A 27,997-nucleotide genomic window follows, 5' to 3' on the forward strand; every position below is an offset into this window, starting at 1 on the left:
TTTACCGACTCGTCCAGCGTGCCGTGAACGCAGCGCGGCGCTCCGCTGCCATATTGTTGTTTCGCCGTCGGGGCAGCGGTGCCGAGAGTTTCTGCTGCTGTCGCTGCCTGCGGATCCACAGCTCCGTGAGGGGGAGAGGCGCTGCTTTACTCACTTTGTCTGGAATACAACTGAGCTACAAGTCACTGCTCAAGTTCTCAGACCACCGGAGCTGCCGTCGGGTGTGTAGTTTCTCTGATTTAAAAGTTGTCTGCGTTGATGTTGTCACACTTTGCTAAGACTAGCTAAAGCTCGCTCCGTGCGGGTTTGGTGCCACTTTTTCCCATTCATGCTAACAGGCGCTAGCTGGTGAACGTAGTAGCACATTAACACCTCTCGTTACACTTTCCCGAAGTCGTGAACTATGACAGATGAGAGATACGACCGGCAGCTGTGTGTGTATCAGAGACGAGCACGCAGAGTTGAGTTAGCTTCGGCTCAAGTAGCAACAGACGAGCCAACTGTTTTGGAAGCTAACTCCTGTGCTAGCTGGCTAACGCTGACTCCACCGAACCGAAGTTGGGCGATCACTTAAAAAGTGGTTGAGGAAACTTTCTGGGCGAGAAGAAGTGTGAGTTTAAACAGACATGAACTCACGGTGACATGACGAGCCTCTCCCGTGTTGGCTCTTCTGAGCCTGTGGGATAAAGTCATTGTGGTTTATTTATTCATGGCAGACTGGAAACTCACCAGTTATCACACAGCTTAGCTTTGCAACGTCAGCTTCATGTTTGATTTAGTCGTTAATATGAAGTTAAAATCACCCCTCCCACCTGTTCAGGTGACCTGTCTCTGGTCACAGGTCCTGGCAAGCCTTGTGGAGGTGAATGTGTGATCCTGCCTGCTGCTCGGACTCTTCCTGCCATGAAAGGGGAAGTGTGCTTCTTGTCTTGTCGTTGCTTGGATCAGTAAACTTGTCTGAGGACTTTCCAGCAGGCTGACTGGTGTTTGTGCCTGTTGGGTCAAGGTTCATTCACATGTAGTCTGCTCATGTGGTAGTAAGCTCATTATCCATTTACATCCAATAACTTGCCTTTGAGTTTAAGAAAGGAATTCATAACCCACCCACGCTCCATGTGCTCTGAAAATGCCCTTTGTGCCAGAGCCCGACCCATTTAACACTACTTCATTATCGATTTACAGGTGCCGCCTCCCTAATCTCTCATATATTCTTGATTTATTACACATGAAGCCCTTTTTTTGTCATGTCTTATGTTCTGGAAGTCCAGCAAACCAGCTACTAGTCCTGCTGGAAAAGGAGATCAGCATTTCCATACAGTTTGGAGATGCTGGTTTCCTTTTCCAGCAGGACTTGGCACCTGCCCACAGTGACAAAACTGCCAGTAACTGGCTTGCTGACCATCGTATTACTGTGATTGACTGGCCAGACAACTCGCCTGACCTGAACCCCACAGAGAATCTATCTATCTATCTATCTATCTATCTATCTATCCATCTATCTAGTACTGGCAACGTTTTATTGCACACAGTAACAAATGTAGTCGCCGTAAGTTCGAGCAAACTTTCTGTAATCATCACCTGGTTCACTTCACTGTCTCCACCGCCGCCTCTTCAGTGTGCTGACTTCACTCTCTGTATGTTGAGGAGCTCAGTAGAGGAAAGGTTGCAACAGCGTGATAACAAATTACAATGAATTGTTAAAAGTGCAGATAAATGAACATTTAACCTCGGAGCTTATCAATGCTACGGTTTTTCATCATTTAGCCCCCGGAGCCTGTTGAATGCTGCAAGCACGTTTTGCAACAGAAATAATCATCCATGTGAAACACAGTGTGCTGCGTAGTTAACCTGGACTAGAAATAATTTACCTAATCGAGTTATCTGAATAACTTTAGGAATCATTTCAGCAGTTCTGGCACTGGCCCCTGAATTTCAAAATGGACCAGCAGATCAAAATAAAAAAGATAATACACTTTACAATAACCTAAAACAGCAAAAAGCAATAATTTCACATGCACATTTTGAGAGGAGGAAATGGAGCTGCAGCAATTAGTCGTTAAAGTAATCTTTTAAGTCACTTTTAAAGCAAACTTGTCAAATATTGATGAAGAGTCTTTGAGTTTTGGATTGTTGGCTGGACAAAAGAAAAGGTTTGAAGACGTCGCTTTGAGATGTTGTGATCATCCTCTTTTTGTTCACATTTTATTTCCTACACAGTTATCAGAAAAACAAATAATCACAGTCTCTGTTGAAAATAATAGGTACTTGCAGACCTTGATTAATTTACAAGTCAGGAAACCTCATGCACTGAACCAGATGTGCAGCTTTTTTCAGTTTACTTGCAAGTATTTGCATCACGGTCCCAGAGCTGCGATGATTCTCTGATTCCTGACGAGAGGACAAACTGAAGAACGAGAGATTCACAACCTCAAACAGGAGCTTCACGATCTACTTTATGGTGACAGGAGCCCAGTTTGATAAATTACTGATTATGGCTTCAGTCTGCACACAGAAGAAACGAACCTGAGCTGCTGTAATCCAGCTGTTCTTCAAGAGCAGGTAGAAGCAGAGTGGACTCACAGACACCTCATTTAGAGAAAACATCTTTAAAACGTCCTCATGTCTCTCCTTCATTCATACGTACAGACTAAAAAGCCTCTCATGCTGGATGAGGACCAGGTTGCATTTGTTGTTTCATGAGTGTTCCTGTTGTACTTTGGTTGTGGCGTTAGACTGAGCACATTTGCAGGAAGACGAAGCTACAAGGAAATGGTTGCTGAGATAAGATCTTGGTAGAATCTGTTTTCTTGAGACGTGTCTTCGGGTGGCAGAAGTGTTCGGGTGGTAATTAGGTTGCGTTCAACATGTCTGGTAGTGAAACTGCTGCTCTGTGACAAACTACACCTGGTTATGGTGGGAGTTTCAGTCGAAGTCGGTGTTTTCTGGCATTTAGTTTAAAGGCTTTGAGTAGCTGGTTCAGAGACTCTTCGACAGGCTCATCTGACCTGTGACCTTTTTGGTAATGAGACTGAAATACCAAACTGTTATGTGGATGAGTATCAAGTCCTGATTCTCTCTGATAGCGGTCGACTGATTATCTGCCTGGCGATTATCGGGCAGATATTCATCTTTTTTCTGATTATCAATTTCTGATAAAATAATTTTATTTTAATATTCTTCTGTGGCTCTGAGGCAGCGTCCTCTCTTTAGCTCTGTCCTCCCTAGCAGATTATAAAGACGAGATAAGTACAGTACTTAAATAAATTGTACTTATTATCAGCTGATATTGGCCTGTTGCAGATATATTGTATCGCCGTACATGTTGCCCGATGTGTGCTGATATTAAAAGTTTATTTTTAGAGATTATAATGCAGAAAAAGATGGTCAGGATGATTTGTAATTACTGAATTACCAGTGAACTTTACTGTTTCAGCGCACTGATGTCATTCAGTGTTTGTGGTTAAAATGTAAAATGTCCTTCATGTCTTCACGTTTGATAAACACATTGTCGCGATCGTTTTCAAAAAACATGGCTGATGTATCATTATCGGCAAAATTTAACTTCTTTAAATCATCAAGGTAAAAAGAAGGACGGCTCATTGAGTCACTGAATCCTGCTTCGGTACCAGACTGGTGTCATTAACCTACTCTGAAGTGTTTTATCTCATTTTCTAGACTCATTTCTTCTTTAGAAGTCATATGACGTAGATATGTTGGGTTTTAGTGTGTTTCTCCATGCATCTCCCATAGACTTAAATACAGCTGACACCACAGTCTGGCACCAAAACAAGACTCTGTGATGTAATGACCCTTCCTCCTTTTTTAGGTTCCTTGATATTGGTATCTTCCCAAAAATTGAGAATTGTTTGAGCTCTAATATCCAAATTACTGGTGATTATTTATCATAAATCTACCAACGATCATCCCTACGTTATTGTCACAATGTTGATATCGAGGATGTATATTTGATTTTGCCGCCCAGTCCCAGCATTTATGAGGAGATTTTAAATTACTGACACATAAAGCCAATATCACAGTGTTATTTAAAGGCCACGCTCCACACTGAGGTTCATAGCTGTTTCTGACTGGGACATTACCTTCAGCTCAGTCAGTAAACGAAGAACTAACAGGGAACCTCCGGTCATTGACTGCCAGGAAGGGAAACTGTCACTTTCCATCTCCAGTCTCTGACCAGAGCAGTTGGTGAATGTATTGACTGATTAATCAGCAGTTTAAGATGTTGGGTGAGACAGCAAGTTTTCCTCCTGCGGAGTCAGTCAGCAGAGGTTTCTTCTTCCTCTTCGTGTCTCAGCATGGTTAAACTAGTTCTGCCAGAGCCAAGGAGGGCGAGGCTGAGGGATATTAACTACCTGACAGGTAATCATCCCCCACCTCCCGCCCTTTCACTCTGCAAACACAGGATGTGTGGCCGTGTTTCCTGTGTAATCCAACACCCAGAACATAATCCAATATGTCGCTGTTTATAAATGGATGCAGATTAGAAGCATGAGAATAGGAGGGTACTTCCTCTGTAGTTCACAGGTAAGCAGACAGATTACCTGGAGTAGGGAGCGCTTGATTTGATGCAGAGGTCGGATGCTAGTGGGGATGATTATTGTTAGGATTTTATAGAAACTGGCACTGTTATTAATCTGGATACATAACTCTAGCTATATACGTCTCCTTAATTTTACACACACAGGTGCTTAACGATCTGTTATTAATAAAATGTGATCACAGCGTGGCTATTGTAAAGATCATAATAAACAGAATATCTGGGCTTTGGACTGACAAACAAGTAATTCAAAGACATCACCTTGGGATGGACATTGTTTAGATTAATCTGTTAATCTAGAAAATAATCTGTAATGATAATCTTAAATGTCCTGAACCGCTTCTGAGGACAAGCTGTTTTATCTGATTACGATTGTTTGACTTGACAGTTAGCCCGTTCTTCAGAACATGTCGACCAGTCCGTTGTTACTACAGTCAGCAGAATGTAAACACACCCATCAATAACCCATAATAACCCATAATATTCCACTGATAATCAGAATAACAACCCACTCACAATAAAAATGCGTCATGTAACCACGGCAGTCTGAAGAGACTTATGCAATCTGGCCCGGTCTGAACAGATCTTCAGATTGAGAGAGGTGGTGTAAACCTTTAACAATCTGTTAACTGGGAAAATGTAGGTTCAAAATAACCATGTACGCTCTTAATCTGATTGTTTCTCTCTGGTTGAAATTAAAGCTTTTCATTGGATCATTATCGTGGACAAAAGAATTCATGAATACGATATTAAAGCAACATGTACATAAATTATGAATACAAAATGCAATCAGTCAAATTCATCTTTCACTTTGGTTACTGTGTTTTGTCTGACATTATTTTAACATTTGCACTTGCTAGCTAGCTAACCAACGACATTACATTAAAACTCGGACACAGAGTTGAAGGCGTCGACTTGTTCATTAATATAAAAGCTGCTCAGTGACACATAAAGCTTTCACATAGACCGTGCGCACTAGAGACTTTCACTTCCACATCCCAGTGGTCACTATCATACAGTTAAACGCTTTGAATATCATTTAGACAATGAAACAATTTCAATTTTATGTAAACCTGAGGATATCTACTCAACCGATAAGGCCGTACAGTAACAATGCGAGACCTAAAAAGGAGAGTAGTGTGTACAGTCAGTGTCTACTTTCAACATCTAAACTTCTCATTTTCATATCTGGCCACATTCAACCATTACTCAACTCACTCATGGCTCACTTCTCCATTTAACATGTGGCCTCAGCAGAGCATTTCACACTGCAGTCACTGGAGTTTGTGTCATCTCTACTGGGGAGGAGGTTTGAAATTATTGTACCCTCCAGCTAACAGTTTGGTCTGGAGCATATTGATGCTTTTACAAGACCTAACACCTGGAAGCTGCCAAGTACAACCGCAGTTTGTTCCACTTAACCAACAACAGTCTTTCTGGGGATTCAATGGAAACAAAAACAAGATTTTTAAGGACGTCGTCTTGGGCTTTGGGAAACACTGATCAACATGTTTCACCATTTTCTGACATTATATAGACCAAACAACTAATCAATTATCAACATTAATCCATAATTAAAAATAATAGTAAGCTGCAGCCCTTTGAAAGAATTTCCTGCCACAGTTGCTCAATAATGTGCTGTTCCCTGTGATACACCAGTTTTACATGGTGGCATCAAAAAAAACCTTTTTAGATTACTTTCTGTTGTATTGGATGAGATTACCAAACAATAATCCAAGTGCGATAAGATAAATGCTTGAACCAACTTATTCTGTAAATCAAAAGCCATAAAAATTTACGATTGTATACACAGTGTTTCATCGTCTGCATACACTGTAATACTGGCAATAATCAAAATTAATTATAATATTGTTAAGAACATTTAAAACAAAACGTGGTCCGAAACAACTCCCTTGAGACGCATCAAACTACCATAAATCATACTGTATATTTCCTGTTAACTTTTGATCTCCGTGGAGCTACAGATGGTTCAAAGTCATAAATATTCAACATAGTAAATAACAACTTTACCCACGGGATGTTCGGATTAAAGCATCAAAGAAGCAGACAAAGGAAATCAGATAACGTGTGATGTTTCTGTTGAACTGTGAACATAGTGACAGGAAATGTATCTCTCACATGAGTACACCTGTCTAAAACTGAAAATAATCAGCATTTCCGTCACAAATGATGACTATAAATTCAGTACTAGTTGCATAACTAAGCAGGTATCGGCTCTTAAGGTTCAAAGATCCCAAACAACAAAGTTCAGGATATTAGATCAACCTTTTATTATTTTAATAACTTAAGACCTGAAGATCTTTTCTGTCATGTTGGATGTCATCTTGTGAAAATATTTTAACAATCAAGCTCTTTCTTCATCCCCAAATAACAGCAGCAATAACAAATAATAACTTTTTAAATTACTAGTCACTTTAAATCAAATGAATTAGTCGTCATGAGCAAAGAAAACATTCAGGCTGTGTATTCAGTATTTTAGACAAAAATTATGAGTGAATGAAAGAATTATGCCATTTCCTGATGATTGAGTTATCGGTATTAACTGTCAGTTCTTCTTCAGGACACTTCGAGTGGCTTAATTTTTAAAGATTGAGAGAAGCTAATTGTAGGGAAATGGAAGTCAAGCACCTCAACATCAGTTTCTTGCCAGGAAGTGGGCACACACATTTTTAAAAGGTGTGAAATGTTGTTGGAAGATCTGGTTATAGCAGGTGTTTAATTTGGCTGTATTTGAATGTTATTGGCTGTTGATTAACCTGTCCTAGAAATCTATGTAAAATTATCCTGGTTAGGGTTAGTACCGGAGCACGGGCAAGGTTTTAGGCTCTTTTGAAAGGTTAGAGGTTTTTTTATCCCCAAGCTGTCAGAAGCTCTGTAAGTGTGTGTAGCATTTCAACACACTGAATTATTTATATATATTTCTTTGCCTAAATCTTTTAATGCAAAAATAAGCCTGCCCCACCTGTAAATGCTCCTATTAGCTGGAAAACACAAAGGGTTTATTTCCTTATTTACACTATGTTTGTGCATATAAAAGAAAGAGGAGCTTGTCTCCACGATCACTCATTGGCTGTTATAGGCTCTAGGGCGGGCCTAGAAGCTTATGTATGCTCAAATAAGCTGTCAATCAAACGGCTGCATCACAGGATCTCCAGTGTGGAGGGATAATGGCATCTGCTGTGAAATGACAGCAGGATTTTTTGACAGATAAAAGCACGAAAAATCATCCGCGATCACATGAAATGGATCAAGTGGACATTGGGGAATAAGAGAAGACAGTTTTTGTTTTGCAGTTAGAAGCACTATTGAAAAACTCAGATACTTAATTGGTGAGTTGGCAAAACTGCATGCTAGTTTGCTAGCTTGTTTTTTTATTGACTAGCTTGCTGATGTGGTTTTATCTTGAAATAGTTTACATGAATAGAATCAAGAGAATCTAAGCTTTTCTAACAATGTCTGACAGGACGGTACGCTTAAATTGAGCATTAGCCTCTTTGCTTAGCTGTCTTTAAACAGGTTAATCCGTTGACTCTGGTTTGTATAATCAATTAGTTGTATGTCGATCAGTGTGTCTCCAAATTCTTAAATCAGTTAATTGTTGTAGGTCCGGATTATTTAAAGACATGCCCGTTCTTTTTTGTCATTATTTTTAATAGATAGTGAATAGATGATAGAAATGAAAATCATATGCAATCATTAATACACAACAGTGAACATTTTTGTGACTCTAACATCTTTAGGACTGAATCTGTAGCCTCCAGCTGTTTTCTCTGCTGTTTGGATTGAATAGGAGTAGGCGAGCTTGAGGGAATTAGCCGAAGTGATTTAAAAACATTTGTTTTCATGGTGCATGCAGAAACAGCCTGAAGTGACCATAAAGTGATGGAAAATGTAAAACTGAAGCCAGAACTCCAGGTCACAGCTTTCTGCTACCTGTTGGCTTTATTTGCACTGGAAAGGCTCAAAGGTTGAACTGCTGCACACACGAGCTCAGCAGAACGAGGGAAACAGATGGAGGCCTGTTCAGAGCACATTCCTCAGAAACTCCATCCTGTCAGTCGCGTTTTTTACTACACACCAGCACTCCACACCGAGCGGCACGCTCTGCCACTTCAGGTTGTTAGTGTGTGTTCAAACCACAGGCCAGGAAAGCTCTGCACTGTGAGAGCTTACACTGCTGCAAGGTTTTATTATTTAGTGCCCACTGAGCCGACCAGCCTCCTTTCAAACTCAAACATGAGCGCTACATGATGTCTGGCTCTGTGTTTAAAGTGTGAGATGAAGTCTTGACCAATGTGGGCAGATCATTAGACTAACTTCTACATATTTCAACATGTCATTTTTTTGCAGCGATCCCTCAAATGTGGTTATGAATCAGTGAAATCAGTGCAGTGAAACTGTCAACTTCACTTAAAATGTTGATGAGGCTAGCGTCTATTTCTGAACCATGTTCTCCAAAACAAAAAAGGACATCGTATTGGCTCATATCAACAACATATACAGCGATACCCATATTTCTGTCATACGCCGGTATCGCCCAATAATATCAGCAAACAGATTTATCTGTCGGGCTCTTATAAGGAATCTACTAGTTGGTTCAGGTGGTGGTGACAAAAATCAGCGCCCACATGGCCTTCTTAGATAAGCAGGAAGATCTGTGGTGCCACCAATATATTAATGATGCGACTGTGTGTTTTGCAGACTGCAGTCGATTTTTTTATTCAGCATTTCACATTTTGGTTCGAGCTCTTATTGTGTACTGATACGGGGTGTTTTGATCTCTATTCTAAATTAAAAATCGATGAACTTTCACTTTCAATAAGTGAAAGTCACTTCACTTTCCAGACACCACAATAAAGGTGACTTGAGGATTGAATTTTATAAAGTATTTAAAAGAAAACGCTTTGAAATTGAATCTTAGGCAGTAAACCTGACTGCATAACAAGCTTTAGAGTCTGATTTTAACCACATATTCATGTCATTCGCCTCAAAAGTGAAAAAAAATCCTTCTGAACAGCAGGATCTGGACAGCTCAGGCTGTGGTGCCAAAATAAATGCTCTTTATCATTGTAAAAACTTTACTCCTTAGCATGACAACTGCGGGTGTGTGTGGAAAAGAAGTCAAATAATGCAGTTATCTAGCAGTAGTATCAGTGTTTTGCTTTGCTGAGATGTGAGTTTAGCCTGGGAACGTTTGAGCCTGTGAAACGCTCGAGTCCCGAGGTCACTTCTGTCTTCACTGTCAGCAGCCAGGAGGGTTTAATCGTCACTTACACAGGTTCAGACAGATGAGGTGTATGAGCCAGGCGATCAGCTAACCGATTAGTCAAGTACACAAGTCCAAACGCGCAGAGGATTCCCAAGAAGAGGGACTAGGTGAAACACCAAAACAGCAACAGTAACCAAGGAGCTTCACAGAAACGGTACATTTAGTCTCAACTGTTTCAGCGAGTGTTTCCTGGACCTGGACAACACTTGGACATAAACTATGTTATATCCTAGTGTTTTTTTTGCAGGTGAGGGAAAGACAAGTTCAAATAATGTTCTCCAAAAGTTCAACAAAACAGGCCAGCCTGCAGTGATTCAACGATAAACAACAAAAGATAAGAAATCAGTTTGTCACAGAGCTGAATTTCTCAAATCTGACACAAAAAAGTTTAAGATTTCAGCTGATCTACTTCGTGCACACAGGATAGATGACCGGACTTTAGTTCGGTCTATTTTTGTTCTGCGTCACCTTCGGATGACAGTGATGCCAGTTTGCATGAAATTTGGCAGCAAAAACCTGACTGCCTCCCGTGGCTTCGGTAAGAGAAACCCTGAAACAGAAATGGATGTAACAACTTAATTTTACTTTACTTGTGCTGAAATAATTACTTAACTGACAGAGAGATATTTGATGTGTTTGTTTGGCAGGTTTTATTGATAGAAAACTGAAATATTCTTCGCTTTTAGCTTCTCAAATGTGAAACATTGCTGTTGTTACATCATTGTAAATTAAATAACTTTTACTCTTTGTTTTCTGACAAAAAACAATGATTGTTTTGTTATTATTTGGCTAGCGGCTAGTTCTAATTCCCCATCTTGTTCAGAATATTTGATTATTCCTAAAGAAACGACCAGAAATTGGGAATAGAGCTGAAGTCTGCAGGTTAGAGGAAGCAACATTTACAACACCAGTTAAGGGTTGCCTTGAGTTGTGACTCAGTAACTGCCAATCCTTTGAGTTTTATCATCAAAAGTCACTTCTTTAATGCAGAGAAAAGTTTGGATGTCAATAAGGACAGGACGTTTTGATCAGTGCACAAGATAAAACAATGATACTGTAGTTTTGATTTCTGATCTTTGGTTAAAGCCTGATGTTAGAATGACTCACTTTTTAAATTTAACTTTCACTCTGGAAGTTTCCCCCGCTCCTACTGGAAGTCATATTTCTGCTGACGTCAGCGTGTGGCCTTAAAAGGGAAAGAGTTTCGGTCGGGGAGGCGTTTAATCATGAAGCTCATCAGTTGAGGTCAGGAGGAAGAAACGGCTGGAAATGACTGTTTAGGCCATTTTGCTGTTTTTTTTTTCTTTATAAAAGCTTCCAGACATGAAACTGAAGACTTAAAAGCTTTATGACTTTTTGCTGTTAACCTCTCCGACACTTTTATTGTATTTTTATCTTTGCAGATATTTGTATGAAGTCTTCCTGGAACATTTGTTTGTTTTGAGCAGTATATTGTAGTCTTAGTTGGACTAGTAACATAATATAACCTGGGTAATAATTCTTCTGCTTTTTACAGCCCTTATTACACTCACAAGCCTGACATTTCACAATAAGAGAGAACGTGGACTGTTTGGCAGAAATTGATGTCTCAGTGTAGCTGAACCATCATTTATCATGACGTCTGCTCTGTTATTACTCTGATTATAACCCTGGTTCAAGACCACTGTGGTTTTTAATCAGTTTAAGTGCCTTTGATTTTCTTTTTTCCTGCGAGCATTTAAGAACAGAGTGTTTATGTGATTGGAGGTGGTGGTGGTGAGCTGAGAAAACAGTTTTCACTGTTCCTGCATACCAGAGGACAGTCTGAGAAAGTGTGGGAACAGGTCCTGAATGGTTTGAGAACAGGAGGAGATTATTGTGTTGCTGGTGTTATCAGACATGACAGTGTTTCCCATACATTGGCTCTACTTGAGCGACCTGTGTAGGTAGATTAAGACACGTTCGATTGATAAAATCCAAATTCAGACCTTTATTTTTCAAGCAAGACGCTCCGTTGTCATTTCATAATGCACACAGAGCAGCGGACCTTCATGGTCAAAGTTGTCAGAACGAAGACGTGAACAGACAGAGAGGGAGGCTGGAATAGAGAGAAAAGGCGTGTTAGTGTCTCGTATCTGCAGAGAGTTTCTTATTTTCTCTCTTTGTTGCTGCTCGGGACGCTTTACCAACCCAACATGTGGCTATTTGACGTCCTGGGAATGAGACTCAACAATCAACTATCTTTGTGGTGCGTTCAGGAACAGCTGGGACAAATCCTACTGACTCTACCTTTAACTTTAATAATCTTTGAATTATATTAATATGACGTGAGCTTCAGTTAGCTTTGACCACAGATGTCCTTCAGAGGGAGACTTTTTACTCTGATACTCTGAGTACATGTCAGAGCCTGTACTTGATTACTTTTACTGGAGTAAAGAAGGTGAATCAGTACTTCTACTTTTACCAGAGTCTGTTTTTACACAAGTATAGTTGTTCAGTTGTTGGTGGTCAATAAAAGCACATTGCTGTCAGGGTTATTTCTGCACGTCTGCCTGATCTCTCGAGTGACTTCTTGTCTACAAGTTCCCAGACCTGCTTGAAGCTTGAGATCCTCTAATTGAACCTCTCCTGCAGGTTATAGTTGTGACACACGAAGTAGTCATATTACATGTTGTTTAATTAAAGATTTGAGCAGTGGAGCTATGCATCATCATCCCATTAAGACTGGGAAATTACCACTAGCCTCGTGCCAGATGCTGGAAAATGAGTTACTGCATGCTGACCTGCAGGAGGAAGGGTTAATGACCGTTTTTAAAGTAATGTAAGCCAATGTGAAACTGGATGGATGATAAGAGCTGTTGTTATCTCTACTTAGAGACCAAAGTGCACTGACTCAGTAAATGTTAGGTAGCATTTCCTGTAATCAATCCTAAATATGGTCCAGCTGATTGTAATAGTAGCTCCAATCATTTATCCGTTCTTGGTGGTTGCACGTTTAATGCATTGATAGTGAGGAAATGGCAAGTTAAAGAAACTTCCTGTTTTCAGTTTGACAGTTCGACACACACTATCTGCAGATTTTGTGTGTCTGGTTTCTGGTGTCCTTCATTGTGTAAAGTAAAAATCTTCCGCTTTTAAAATCCTTGTGCGGGTTAGTTAACAGGTGGGAACATTGGTTCAGTTTCCTCTCGCCTCTCACATCAGATTAACCTCCAATCCTTTTATCTGTGTTCATACTCACACCGTGGCTGTGTAATCCTGTGTGTAGACTGACAGGATGTTGTTGGCGCATCGCAGCAGGGTGGCATATTCAGGTCAGCCACAAGCTGATAAGGGCTGATAAAAGGAGGCGGTCTGTGTTATCAACAACTGTGCTGTTTAATTTCTGTTCGGCTGAATTTGAATATCTGGAAATACTTGACCAGGTCCTTCATTGTGAATCACAAAAAGATGATGATTCCCCTCACAGTCAGAGGAATAATGCTCCTTTATCCTCCTTTTACACCAAAGCAGCAACTGAAAAAACCTGTTTTTAGCCTCACTAGAAGATCTGAAGAATAGCACTGCTAACGTGGTGACAATCCCATTTCCTTTCCTATTATTCCGTTTTCACTAAAAAGCCTGAAAAAGCTTTCAGTGTGAAGCAGCGACAGCGGAAAGGTTCAGTTTGTATGAGCAGTAATTTAAATTCAGCTTCAATACAGCTGGAGTTTAGTTTTACTCCTGTGTTTGTGACCACAGAGATTCAGGTAGAAGCTACAAAAGGACTGAGAGTTGAACAGCGAGACTTGTAAAAACAGGGCTGTCTCTCTTTAGCTGCTGAGGATACGGCGTCTGACGGACAAAACACGTCACGTGCACCGTCCCCACCCCGCATTTCTTCAGCGTTTTCCACTGTACACGGATGTAACTTTCTCGGACTCTCTCTGAGTTTCCATTTACTTTTGCAGGTTTCCACATTGACTTCTGAAACAGTGAAGTCTTATCTATATCCAAATATTATAGAAATCACAATATGGCCAAGCGCAATATCCAAATCGCAAGACGTGCCAGTTTTTTGATTTGACAAACAACATTATAATTATGGGTGTCATATTATTTTCACCACTGACAGCTCTGCTGTCGTTGGACTATCACATCTGGATTTGTAAAGATTAACAGATCATTGGTTTTACGTCCTGACAGCTGTCATTTACATTTTAAACTCTTCTTTATAAAGACAGCGGTATTTTACAACAACAGCTTGACTTTATCCTGGTGTCTTTTTGCAGGTTAGCGTAAGAAGTTAAGTTCAGATAATATTCACCAAAAATAAAGATTCGAGGGGTCAACAAAAAGTTTACCTTTGCGAGATCAACAGTATGTATTCTTTCAAATCCATCTTGGCATAAAGCTATACGCTGATTTAAAAAATGATCGGACCAATCGGCGTCCTTTGAGGGATTACAGGCGGCAGCTACGGGCGTGGTTTAGATGTGACGACTGCAAGAAGCGACTGCTGGCTTGTAAACAATGGCGGCCCATGAAGAGGTTAGCATGGATGCTGCCATAGCAGCAGTTTTTTCTTTATCAGAACTGGACAACATTTCTTCATTTAAAGAAGACCAGGAGTTTGATTTAGCACCTGGCACGGCTGGTAGAGCTCTCGTACTGTTGATCTGATTGATGGAAGTTGGTCTGTTATAGACGGTTACAGACAGATGGTTTGTCCAACAGCCTTTTTGATAGCGCTTGTCCTTTTCCAAACAGTTTCTAGCAGCTCTGTCCCAGATGGATTTGTTAACAAAAATACCAGCTTTCAGTGATTCAACAATAAACAACAAAACATAGAAATTTGTGACAAAACTTCAGTTTCTCAAATCTGTCCCGAGTAAACCCTCCTCACGAAGAAATCAATAAAGGATCTCTGTAAAAGAAAACAAACCCAACATCTGTACTGTACTGCTGCCAAGATGTCTTAGCCTATAGAAAACCCGTTTGTTCGGTACTTTAACCCAAACAAATGTCACATCATGTTCATTTCAGTGATTTTTTTCAGTGAAAATGAAAATTGTAATACTAAAATAATTAGTCCCAGTTAACATGAATGGTGACGCTGTCGCATTATCTGTCAGAATAATCATAAGGTAGTAACCTGAGAGCTGGAATACTTCTCTGGTCAATTGTTGTGTGTTTTATATCTGCACTGCATCAATTTGTAGATTTGCTTTCACCTTTATGGTTCAGGAGTGTTAAATCGATCCCTGCTGAAGAACAGGTTGTGTTGCATTTCATGGACTCGCTTGCTTGCTTCCTTCATGATGTGACCTGGTTAAACAAGTGCTTAAACACAGAAACATACCAACAGAAGAGGCATCACAATGACAATGCCTCATCCAGCATCTGCACTCACATTACCCCCCCAGGGATAAATGGGTGTCCTTGTTCTTTTTCACTGCTGCTGTTTACAGCCCACAGAAACGCTCTTTATTTCTCTCTTCACTCCCCGTCTTTGTCATCGTCACTCTCTCCCTTTAGCGTCTGACTCATCGCTTCCCTTCCCTCCGAGGCTTCCCAGTGTGGTACAGCTCGAGGTTTAAGTGCAGGTCGTGTCGAAGAGTAGAAAACCCCACGTCCTCTTCGTGTTTAGAAGAAAAGTAGCTGGTTCACAGATCTTCTTTTAGACATCGTTTAAACCTAAACACACTTTCCTGACTGGTTGGTTGAACTGCCTCTCTTGTTATTAACTTGTCAGGGTTTTTTCTGGGCTAAATGAGTCTGTGGCATTTCCCTTTTCGGATGCCGAGATGATGTCCTTTGCCATCTGGCATACTGAGGTCATTAGCTGCATAATTTCAGGCTGTCTGCAAGATTCATTATAAGATTTTTCAACATCTTTTCGTGGCAACTCGAAAAAACTTGTACTTGAAGGAACAGAGTCACAAAGTTCGCTCTGCCCTTCCCTCTGAAGGACAACGGCCACCTGTGAACACCTGTTGTGTGAAGTCCTTGTCCCACCTGTCAGAGGTGGAGAACAAAGTGCCGTGTTTCCACTGTTTTTTGTCTTGTTTTGGGAGAGGGTTTATTCTGATTCAGTCCTGGCAGTTAAGGACCGGACCTTGTAAGCTGAGAGAGAGGACAGCACTCCTAATGAATTAATCATTGAGCTTATCTAAAGCCACCGCTGTGCCTGTAACCTAAGGTAGCACAGACTGGACCGCATTGGCATTCAGCACAACGAACTCCAGTCCATCATCTGCCCATGTAGAAAATACACTTTCATTTTCTGCTTTTCTCTCTCTCCTATTTCTATGCAGCACTTTCTCAGTATTTGTACATGATGGAGTCAGGGTTGTATTTCGTGGCACTTGTTTCTGGATCCAAGCTACTGAATACCTACAGTGTAAAAATGTTAATCCATGACACTGTTGGACTTTTAAAATCTCAGCCTGATCACCTGTCAATCAGTAATATTTACATTTTAATAATTAACCCTTTTAATTGGATATTTAATGGACAGAAAAATAGTCAAGACCAGCTTGTATAATTGATATCAGGTCAAGTCCTTCTTAAATGTGAGGATTTGCTTTGTTTTTCTTGATCATTTTAATTGATGATCATCAATCAGACCATCAGACCAAAGACATTTGAAATGTAATCTTAGACTCCACTATCGTGGTGTCATCACGATAGTGGAATTCCTAGCTTTAATACGAATCCTTCAAAAATAACGATATTCGATACCATTTTCAATACCAGTCGGAAGAATTGGATCAACAGAACATTTTATATTTTATTAAAAGATGAAATTTAAACATGATGAGGTATGACTTTTTTCAGAACAGCAGAATGACTTTGAATAAAACATTCAACATCAAGCTTTACAACAATTTCTTTCTTTTCAAATATTCAGAATTCATACTTTTGCTAATATTACCCACATTTTCCACCATTTCCTGACATTTTATTGATTAAACCAGTAGTTGATTAATCCGAAAAATAACTGACCAAATAATCGTCTGAATAATTGCTAACAAAAGTATTTTGTTTATAGCTTTATTTAACAGATGTGCTACTTCTTTATCATTTCCTGCAATAGAAAACATCCTCAATTGGTAGTTTCACTAGATTCATTTGGGAATCTCTATGCTGCCAATTTGTTGAGGTCTCATCTCCGTGACTTCTTAGTTGAATAAAGTGAAATAAAATGAAAAACTGAAACCATAAACTTAACTGTATCAGACAGTCCACACGCACAGCTGCTTTTAAACTCGGCACAACTCACTAAACTAGAATCTTAGTCTGAAAATGTCTCTGTTTCTACTATAATTAACACTAAATTACATAATTACAGGAAACCTTCCATGAATGTTTAGGAAATAACAGATCCGCATACTTGAGTAAAAGTGAAGATATCAGGTTAAAATATTACTTTGGTAAAGATGAAAGTCACACAAACAAATAGTACGTGAGTGAAATATTTTGTATCTGATAATAAATGTACTTAAGAATCAAAAGTAATTTTTCTGGCAGTAAATGTAGCTGTGCATCAAAAGTACAGGTACATGTTCACGTCTGATTACAGGATCAGCCTTCCTTTTTGTTTCAGGACTAATTTGTTGTGTGATGCGTGAAATATTCTGCCCGACCCGGCTCGGTTTAGACTACATCTGTCTGTGCACGAGGCCACAGCTGGATGATTGATGTGTTTATTGTCTCAGATGACACAGCAGCTGGTGAAGGTTAGCGCCACAGAGGCTGATGCTGACATAAAGAGTCCAGTCCAGCTCTCCAGCTGGCTGACAACTCTCACCCGGTCCCAGAGGTGGGAAACTGACACCGACTGCCAACCTAATACTAATAATTAATTGCTTCTGGCTGTGAAGTTTATCTCCACTAACAGCTTCTTTGACAGGTAACAACTCAATGAGGACATTTACCTATTATGTGTATCACCAATGAACTTACAAAACATATTTATCCTCCTGTTTTAAAATGCTTCATATCCCTTTAATCTCTACAATTTAAGATGAAAGGCTGATAAAATGTTAAAATGATTGAAACACATCATTAAAATCAACATGCTTCTCTACTCCTCTGCTGTTACATCACACAAATCCTGTAACACTGTCTTGCATTTTAAATCCAGCTGAGATCAGACCTAATTGTCCTCGTGTCTTGAGACGACAGCTTCATTTCTAGTAGCTGCTCTGAATCCTGAAGCTGAATTATAATGTTAAAGCTGGCACGAAACCAACAAGCTCTGGATTTCTCCTCGGCAGATGCCGTTAGCGAGGCTGGTAAATTGGTCTTCTCGCACAGCCTCGTGTCTGCAGACTTTCTATCTTTGTCTTTCTGGGATTTCTTCATTCCCTTGATTCAGTCGACCGTCACGGTCTGCGGAAAAGGGAAACGATAATGTGTAAGTTCAAAGGAAGCTCGCTCATAGTGCTCATGCAACAAACGATGGCTCAGAAGACCACAAACCAGTCAGATGTAAAAAGATACTGACGCACCACCCATGTTCAGTCACCCAGCGGACGGCGTTATGGCAGAAAGTCAGAATACAGCTGATGTTTTACAATATCATCATGATTTACTGACACCAACTATTATAAAGATTAACAGTTCTGCTCTCCTCGGTTTTCTTTCATTTTAAGTGGAATATTTCTGGACTCTTGGTTGGCAAAATCATCAGTTTCATTCAAATAAACCAGATTTCTTTTTTCCTCTAGTCTGTCTTTGAAGCATTTGTCACAGCAGAGCAAATTAAGCCCATTCTCTCTCCTGTCATATTATCGGTGCATTTTCAGTTCGTTTCTTCCCTCTCGCCTTGATTACTGGGTTTGCAGCCTCCAGCCTGTATTTATGCCGCTCTCGCTCTCCTGGGCCTTTGCTCTTTGAGTCCTCATCTGTGTGCCGATGGGAGCTGGTTGGCCGGTTGCTTCGGCAGTGGGCAACGAGCCCCCGCTAACAGGGCCGACATGTCAGCAGCCCCTCTGTCCTCTCCCGGGGTTATTAGTGTGCAGATCACTGGGGAGCCCGGCCCAGCCTGCACTGGCTTGTGTCGGCTCATTAGCATTGTTTCTAGGTCTGTGGGTTTTTTGAAAAGGGCAAGAAAACAAGGGTGCAATCACACCTACACTTTGTTTTATGTGTGTTACACTTAGTTAAGTTCTGGAGTTTGTACAAGCTCAGTCCACCTACTTGATAACAACAAAGTCACATCATGGACTCTGCAGCTTGTTTATTGGACTTGTGGTTTAGGTTCGTCTCACAAGGTTAAAAAGTTAAGAAGAAACCACAAATCAGATTTAATTCGGTGTAGCTGTACAGACATATCTTCAATGAAAACAACCTTTCAGCAACTGAAGAGTTGTTTTCTAGTACTTTAGGCTTGTGGTCGTGTATTTGAGTGGATAATTAAAAGATTTACGTTCCATAACAGAGCTCGACATGGTGAATCTGTGGTTTCACAAACCTCCTCTCAGCAGCGAGATCTGTCAGGGCCGACTGTAGACCACCAGATAAACTGCAGAAAAACAGGAAGACGGAGAGTACACGAGTCAGAGTGGATGTGAAAAAGAGCAGTGAGTAAAAGTTGAGAATGAAAGGATTAACCTTCAGTATGGTTTGTGTTTGCTCTGTACTAAACTGTGTACATCATCCTGCATGTGAGCGTCTTTCTGAGGTCACAACTCTGCTCTTGACCCTCGGGCTTTCCCAGAAAGCACCAGCATCCTTCCATCTCTATCATGAGCGACCTTTGACCTCCTCTGTTGTGCTGTAGGAAAAGCTGAAGGGGGGGGGGCAGGCATGAGCTGTGCTCTGTCGCCATCAGGGTCGCAGCAGCAGAGCAGAGAAACCTGCTGCCGTTTGCTTTTTCAGCCTCATCATTGAATTTCTCTCTAAAAGGCTTCAGACGTGGAGCAATTCAAACTGAAACTTGGACACACACACACACACACACACACACACAGTGAGTGCAAGGTTGTTTTCAGACGTTTCCTCTTTACAAACTGGTGAAAAGATAGTACAGACATAAGAGCACGCTGCACATATGAAGCACCACATTATTCAATAACCCAGTCTTATTTTGAATGGCACTGAGATGTGCTGCACATCACGCTGTATTCGCTGTCCTACAAAACATGACGAGTGGTGGGTGGTTGTGTAACAGTTAGCCACTGTTGCTAACATATTCATCAATATAAAGCAACTAGAAAGACGCTTTATAAACTTCACCGTGTCTCCTCTGATGAATCGACGTCCGAGACAAACTTTTCATTTGAACACTCAGCACATTTATTATCATTAATCTTCATAGTGTCCCTTAAACCTGAATCATCTTAATATAATTAACATACAAACATTATCATCGTTGCTTCAGCGGTCAAAAAAAGCTTTCTGACACACCCGTCTTGAACATTACTGAAATAATTATAACTTTAACTGACTAGTATTTCTGCTGCTGTCTTACTCGTGCTCATCCCTCTGTTTTGCACGTCTGCGTTGTGTGAATTGTAACGATTGTAGCTGCAGGATTCAAATGATTCAAAGATCTTACTGGCATATAAGAAATAAACAAGTTGTCAATGCAATGACATCCTCATATCACTGTATCTCTACCTAGTACTCTTAAGGGGCGACGTTGTGATGACGTTGAGGGGCGACGTTGTGTTGATGTTGTTTATGCTGATGTTCCCACTTCAGCTCGGTGCCTTTTTATAAACACAGCACATATAAAGATCAGAGGTTTCTAATCTGTGTGATCAGCAGGTTCCAGCATGAAGTCACATTTATTGGCTCCGGTCTAAGCCATGTTTCATATGTTGTGTAAAATCAGATCATGTGGCTCACAGCCAACATGTGATGCGGCTTTGAACGTTTAAAACGTCATCGACCTCAGGTTGATGTGGTAGCTGTGGCGGTTTTTGCCGAGCAGTGTCAGCGTGGAGGACAGGAAGATGCAACGAGAGAAAGAAAGAGGAACTGTGTGTGATTTCAGTAGAGGAACAAATACAGACAGCGTAACCAACATGTAGAGGGGAAAAAACAGTCTTTAACTGCTTTAATTGATTGGAGAAGTGTTTCTTCCAGTCTATGGGAACAGCATAATGTTTCAGCAGCGAACAGGAATGTGATTAATCTTTAATAAAGCTGCACATTGTGTTTGGATTTACTGTAGTTATTGGTAATATAAAAGAAAAGGCTTGAAGGTTTAATGTCATGTTCCTGACTGCTTTACTCAGTATCCTGGTTAATTATTCATGAACGTCTCGATGATTTATGGAAAATTGAAGCCATGTAAAATACATCACAGTCTTTTTGCAGGTTAGGGTTCGACAAATAATATTCACCAAAAGTAAAGATTCTAGAGGTCAACAACAAACACCTTCAGTGATCCAACAACAAACAACAAAAGATGGGTATTCCGTTTGTGACAGTTCAATTCCTCAAATCTGTCCAGAGTGAACCCTCCTCACAAACAAACTAGTATCTGTGAAAAAGAAAGTAAAACACATCTCTGTTGCGGGTTGGAGAGGGAAAAAAGATTTCTTTGAGAATCGCGGATCCTGTTTTAGATTTCGATGACTGTGAAAAGAAATCGTCAGTATTGTTAAAGTTGATAAAAAAAGAAATTGGCTGTGGATCAGGAGCATTTTCTTTGGTTTACAATAATGGGGCGTGACAGAAAACACTGATTTAAGAGTATAAATTTAATAAGGAGTTGTTGATAAAAAATATTTTTCCTTTGACCTAATAAAACTCAAACTTTCCTTTCTGTTTCCCTCCAGGTGAGGTGAAGATGGTGGACCGGCTTGCGAACAGTGAGGCCAACTCCAAGCGGATCGCGGTGGTAGAGGGCTGCTTCGGTGCCGCAGGCCAGCCTCTGGCAATCCCCGGCCGCGTGCTGATCGGCGAGGGCGTCCTCACCAAACTCTGCCGCAAGAAGCCGAAGGCCCGCCAGTTCTTCCTCTTCAACGACATCCTGGTGTACGGCAACATCGTCATCCAGAAGAAGAAGTACAACAAGCAGCACATCATCCCGCTGGAGAGCGTCACCATCGACACAGTGCCGGACGAAGGCGACCTACGCAATGGCTGGCTCATCAAGACGCCCACCAAGTCCTTCGCTGTCTATGCCGCCACCGCCACCGAGAAGTCCGAGTGGATGAACCACATAGGGAAGTGTGTGGGAGACCTGCTGCAAAAGAGCGGCAAGGCGCCGACAGGCGAGCACGCCGCCGTCTGGGTACCCGACTCCGAGGCGACGGTGTGCATGCGCTGCCAGAAGGTGAAGTTCACGCCGGTCAGCCGCCGCCACCACTGCAGGAAGTGCGGCTTTGTGGTTTGCGGGCCGTGCTCGGAGAAGAAGTACCTCCTGCCCAGCCAGTCGTCCAAACCCGTTCGTGTGTGCGAGTACTGCTTCGTGCAGCTGACGTCGGGGAGCCTCGGGCCGCGCTCGGACTCCATCAGCCGGCTGGGGTCGAAGTTCAACAGCAACAACCTGTCGGACGACGACGACGAAGACGACAGCAGTGACTGAGGAACGGCCCGTCCTCCCGACGGCCTCTCGTCCACACGTCGAGGAGGAAATACTTCTTTACTTGTTTTTTCTCCTCCCGGACGATCGAATCACGCTCCACCTGAGGATTAATTCACTCTGGAGTCTCAAACCAAAATATTTTATTCTTCCTCTAATTCCAGCAGGGATCATTATTTTCCCCGAACACAGTGATTGAACAATGAAATGTGGAATTAACTGGTGACCAGCAGAACTCTGGGAAAAGACTCTTCATGGCTTCGCTCAGTCCGCCCCGTCTCTCTTGACTCTTAATTAGGCTGCGATTAGTCACTACAGAACACAATGGTGCTAATGAGACCCTCCTCCTCCCTCCTGTGTCCTTCTCCTAATTTAATCTAAGAGGTTTCTTTCTCTCACTTCTTTTAACCTTATGTCAATGAACTACACAAGGTGATTGCTTGTAGTTTCTGCAGGGAAAAGCAAATGTTTGGGCTCTAACCTTTATCTCCTCTTTGCTTCAGGTATTATAACAAACAGGGCTGTTTTTTTGTAATAGAACTTTATTTTTCTTCCCTGTTTTGTAAATGTGTCTCCAGCTACATGTCGAGCTGAAGCAAAGATCCCTTTTATAAATAACAAAATGTAGATATTACGCTAAACCCAGAGCTTTTCTAGTCGACCTAATATAGTTGCTTCTGACAAATCAGCTAAAGCTTCTCTCACAGTGAGTGTTTGTCTGCTAACACACCTTTTGTGAGTTTAGTTTCGAAGCTAATTCAAAAACTAAATCGAACTTTTGCCTATAAAGTCACGTAGTGCCTTGTAGAAATCGAGCTCAGCCTTCGGTAAGAAAGACGGTTATTTTTTAATGAAGCCAGGCTGCCAAAAACCAGGAGTGTGTGTGTGTGTGTGTGTGTGTGTGTGTGTGTGTGAGAGTGTGTGTGTGAGAGTGTGTGTGTGTGTGTGTGTGAGTGAGTGTGTGGTGAACAGACGAGCAGGGAGATGACCTGCCGACACACAGGATGAGTTAAATTTGGACTTTTCCTGGAAAGTTTGTTGTCTAGGAGACGCTCAAACGAGCTGCCGTTGACTCTTGAATTTCATGTTTGAGATTTAAAAAGCATTTAACCCGCTGCATGAACTTAACGACCCGCAATCAGGAGCTTCCTAAAACTGAACCTGGCTCCAGCAGGACAAACGTCATTGTTATGTGATGTTCGGTAGGCGACTGCAGTGCGGTTGTGGGACAGAGTAGAAGAAGGAGAAGTGAAGATAATGCAGATTTTCTTTAAGTTTATGATTTTGTCATTAGATGGATATCGACAGAATTTCTGCTTTGTAAAAACCAAACCAGCCGTTCCTCTCCTGAATCAGAAGACGAGAAGGTGAAGGAAAATAATAAACCTACATTAGAGATCAACATCATTAATAAAGTATTAACTTGTATGTGAGTTAATGTGGGTTTTCTACATAGAAGTGATCTTGAACAAACATTGTGATTCGGTCTAAACGTTAACAGCAAAAAATGAAAATCTTTAGAATAAACACTGATGGAAAAAGTACAATTTTGAGGTGCTGATAGCTGCTTTTTCAGAAAGTCATTTATTGTTTAAGCGACAATCGAATCCAAACAAAAAACTCACAAAATCTTTCCTTCTCACTTAAATCAGATGACATTTGAGTAACGTTTCGGTACACAGGCTTTCATCAGGTGATATTTTTTTCTTATCTTTTGCTCAGATTTTGTCGACACGTAGACTTCTGGCAAAATTATTCTCTTTGAAGCAGCAAAGAAAATTAAGATTCTGATCATCTCGATCCTGAACAGATATAAAAGACACAGCCAGGTGAACGTCTCTGATTAACTCCACTTTCACAAGGATGATTCCAGTTTCTGTTTTTTTTAAAAGCACCAAAGCAACACAAACGTTCGAGGGAAAAAAAGCTGCAAAACGCACATCAGATACTCTGAATACATGTTGAGTCCGGGGTCATTAAGTTCATGTAGTAGATGAGCTGAAAGCTTGTTAGATCGGAGAGATGTTGGCCTGAGCTTTGATTTTAATGTCTCATTTAATTTTTAATTTACATGATATAGAAATAATGTAACGCTCCACAGAGAGTAGAGAGGAGAGTGAAGGTCGGGGTCTGTTGGGGTGAGGAGACTCCTCCTGTAAATGAAATGCAATAATCAGGAAGTGTTCGGTCAGCCTGTGTTTTCTTTTGTAATCTCGTCTTGCGCCAGCGTCCCTGTGACGACTTTCTCGGCAGTCGAGTCGGTTTGCATTCGCTGGAGTTCAGGATTCCAGCGTCTTCCTGTCAGCGACTCTTCCCTGTGCTGCTCTGAAGTCAGAGGGCCACGCCGTGTCTCAAAACAAGCGCACCCCGTGTGAACTCTGCCCCTCCCGCCCGGCAGAGCTGTGTCATCGTTCTGTCCACAGCCTCTGCCAACACAAGCTTACATGGCCGTCCGTCCCTCCTTCCTTCCTTCCTTCCTCATGTCCTTTCTCCCTTCCTTCCTTCCTTTTCCTTTGAAAAGCACAGTCTCCTGATCATGTGACGTGTGTGTGTGTGTGTCTGTGTGTGTGTGTGTGTGTGAGACCTAAATCATGTGATCAGACACAGAACCAGGAAGTGAAAAGGCTGCTTGGGTGGGAGTTATGATGAACTACCTGCTGGTGCTGACAGAGTTCAGGTTCCAGTTATCAGTTTCTCTTCTCAGTGACGTTTCTGAAGAGTTTCATTCCTGTTAGAGAGGCCGACGTTTTCCTCGTGTTTCCAACGTGTTGTCACAGTCTGATAATGTGGCGTGGAGCATTTAGAGAGAGAGATAAAGTAGCAAACTAATCATTTTCTGATTAGTTAAATGGTCAGTTTTAAGTTGTATTTGTGTGTCTGAGACAAGGTGCCGGACTTCAGGGATCGTCAGTCCTGGTCCAGGTTGTATTCAGTCTAATCGGGTCACTCGGGGTCGTGTTGTTTCCCTGCATGTGTTGGGTCAGTGTTTAAAGGGCGATACACCCCGGCAGCATCTGAACCTGCACCACTTTGGGCTGATTGAATGCAGATTTGATTGATTGATCACAATTGATTCCTGAAACTCCTCCTGACTTGGTCCAATCAGACCCATCAGCTGTGATCATGTGTGTCCTCGTCATCACGTAGCCGCTCGTCAAGTGATGCTGCCGCTGCTGTCGCTCTAGTTTTGGTTTGCTGGACCCGGTCTGACGTCTCTTTCAGGTCCATAAATCTGTTTCGGACCCACGACGCCCTCTCGTTTAATCCCTGTCAGAAACAGAACAGATGTGGGAATGAAACTCTTCAGACGTGCACCGTCTTATAACAGTAAAAGTGATGAGATGAGACCTTCGCCTGAGATCAAACGGGGAAAAAAGAAGTTGAAGCTGCGTCTAACAGCTCGACTTGACACTTCTCCCGTACGAGTGTCTCCGGCCTTTGTTCTCAGTCCGTTAGCTGCACTTCTGACGAGGTCGCAGCGCCGAGCGACGCTGCGTCTGATCGGCAGCTCGAAGCAGCAGAACAGGAAGAAGAAAGGGATCGTTTTCTTTTTACGTCTTGATTTTATTTTACGGATTTAATTTACCGTTGATGTTTGTGTTGCTGCAACAGAAATGAACATGTTAATGATCACTAACCAGCTGTCCTTTATACTCGCTGCGGCCGAGGTGCTGACGGACGGGACGAGCTCGTCGTCGAAACCGAGCAGCACCAGAAGAGTCCGGCCTCAGGTTTGCTGTGGATTGCACTTAACAAAGTTGGCACATTGACTTTGATCCAGGTTGACGTCATGCTGTTCGATCCACAGTGAGACTCTGTGGGATGTTTTAAAATGAATCTTCATGTTGTTTTAATCCTGTTGATTTTTTTTTTTTTTTTTTGTACATTTGTACAGATGTGTTTTGGGTTTATTTGTTTTTTTGTTGTACAGTTCTGATCAAACCTGAAATGACGCTGCCTCCTCCTCGTCCTCCTCCTCGTCCTCCTCGTCCTCGTCCTCCTGTCAATCACAGCTCAGCAGCATCTGCAGCTTTTTTCACACTCACCATTTAAAAGGTGAAAACCTGTCTTCATGCAGCGGTCGCAACAAACGGTTGATTCCTGATGATGTTCACCAGCCGACCACCTCTGTGTTATAATGACTGAGGGATTCACTGTCCTGCTCCCGAACCGCTCAGCAGCTTTTGAACTCCTCATGTTGACGGATTAAACCTAATTAACCAGATTACAGTTGACTTTTTCATTCTTTTTTAATCGCCGTCTCTAGAAAGTCCCAGATAACTATAAAAACTAAACACTGTCGACACCAGACGGTTGTTAACAGTCTGGTCACGCTGTTCAGCTCATTTACTGTATGTTAGGGCTGCAGCTAATCTGTCAATCAGCGTAGATTAGTGTCTCCTAAAGCCTGAGATTACGTCCTCAAATGTTTTGTTTTGTCCACAACCCAAAGATACTCAGTTTACTGTCACAGAGGAGGAAAGAAACCAGAAAATATTCACATTTAACAAGCTGGAATCAGAGAATTTTGCCTTTTTTTTACGTTGTAAAGTTACTCAACCTGATTAATCAGCCGATTATTCTCCTGATGAATCGTTTAGTCAAAAAAATGCTCATCTTAATGTCCCAGAGCCCAAAGAGACGTCTTCTTTTGTCCGACCAACAGTCCAAAACCCAAAGACTCGTCACTTATTGTCAGAAATGACAAAGAAAAGCAGCAAATCCTCACATTTAAGAAGCTGGAACCAGCACGGATTTGACATTTTTGCTGCAGAAACGATTAATCTATTGACAAATTGGCAATTCAGTGGCAATCGATCAATTGTGTTTCAACTGTCTCCTCGATTAGTCGACACATCGTTGCAGCTCTATTTTTGGCTCTACTTCGCGTTTCGTGTGGCGAACTTGAGGATGACTGACTGAGCTCATGTTGGAAATGAATGAATTGAAGGTCCACTTACTGGCTTTCACTGCATCTCTCCAGTTAAAAGCTCGATCTGTGAGAGATCCGTCTGCCTGCTGAAAGCTCCAGAAGAAGTTTGTAAGTGGACTTTTATTTTAGCGGCTCCCAGTTAGTGCGACTGACGGGACTCGACTTTGTTTGTGCGACTTGGTCGGGGAGTAAAAGCTGCAGATGCTGAGATCTGGTGAGGAATCCTGAGGAGACGGCTGAAACAGAGAGATGTTAGTGCTTCGTTGTTAGTCGCTCACTTCCTGTCTCATGGATTTTAAATGTTCTCTCTGCTGTTTCATGGTTTCATTTTTGGTGTTTTTCTTAATTTTCTTTTCTTTCAATTTTTTTGTGTGGTTATTTTACTTCTTTTTAAAAGCTTCTAAAAAAAAGGGCTTCAATCAGAATGTAACCCAGCATATCATTGTTCTCTACTAATTCCTTCAGAAACCTTTAAGTATATATTATATATAAATAATGTATTGCTTAAAGTCGGACTGTTGTCTTGTGTCGATTCCTTTATCAGAGTAGAAACTCTGTATATTGTACTTTATACTCCACTACAGTTATTTGACAGCTTTAGTTACTTTACAAATCAAGAGGAACTTTTAAAACAGGATGCAGAAATACTCTTATGTTGAAAAGTCTGAGATAAGAAAAGGTGCATCATTTCTTTCTGTACTTTCGTAGACGTTA

At 41.4% G+C, this 27,997-nt stretch overlaps 1 protein-coding gene across 1 annotated transcript; it reads left to right on the forward strand.

The window, feature by feature from the left end:
* The first annotated feature begins 72 nt into the window (after nucleotides 1-72).
* Nucleotides 73-27,795, forward strand: plekhf2 (pleckstrin homology domain containing, family F (with FYVE domain) member 2). Its single transcript, XM_084356801.1, has 2 exons — nucleotides 73-221; nucleotides 21,602-27,795. The coding sequence occupies exon 2, from the start codon at nucleotides 21,613-21,615 to the stop codon at nucleotides 22,351-22,353; it is 741 nt and encodes a 246-aa protein (XP_084212927.1). The 5' UTR covers nucleotides 73-221; nucleotides 21,602-21,612; the 3' UTR covers nucleotides 22,354-27,795.
* Nucleotides 27,796-27,997: the final 202 nt, after the last annotated feature.

The sequence above is a fragment of the Pagrus pagrus genome (assembly GCF_965226575.1).
Source record: "Pagrus pagrus genome assembly, chromosome: 7".
NCBI classification, from domain to species: Eukaryota; Metazoa; Chordata; class Actinopteri; order Spariformes; family Sparidae; genus Pagrus; species Pagrus pagrus.

What these genes read in the sequence shown, in the direction of transcription:
- plekhf2 (XM_084356801.1), top strand. Translation starts at nt 21,613, where the DNA reads ATGGTGGACCGGCTTGCGAACAGTGAGGCCAACTCCAAGCGGATCGCG.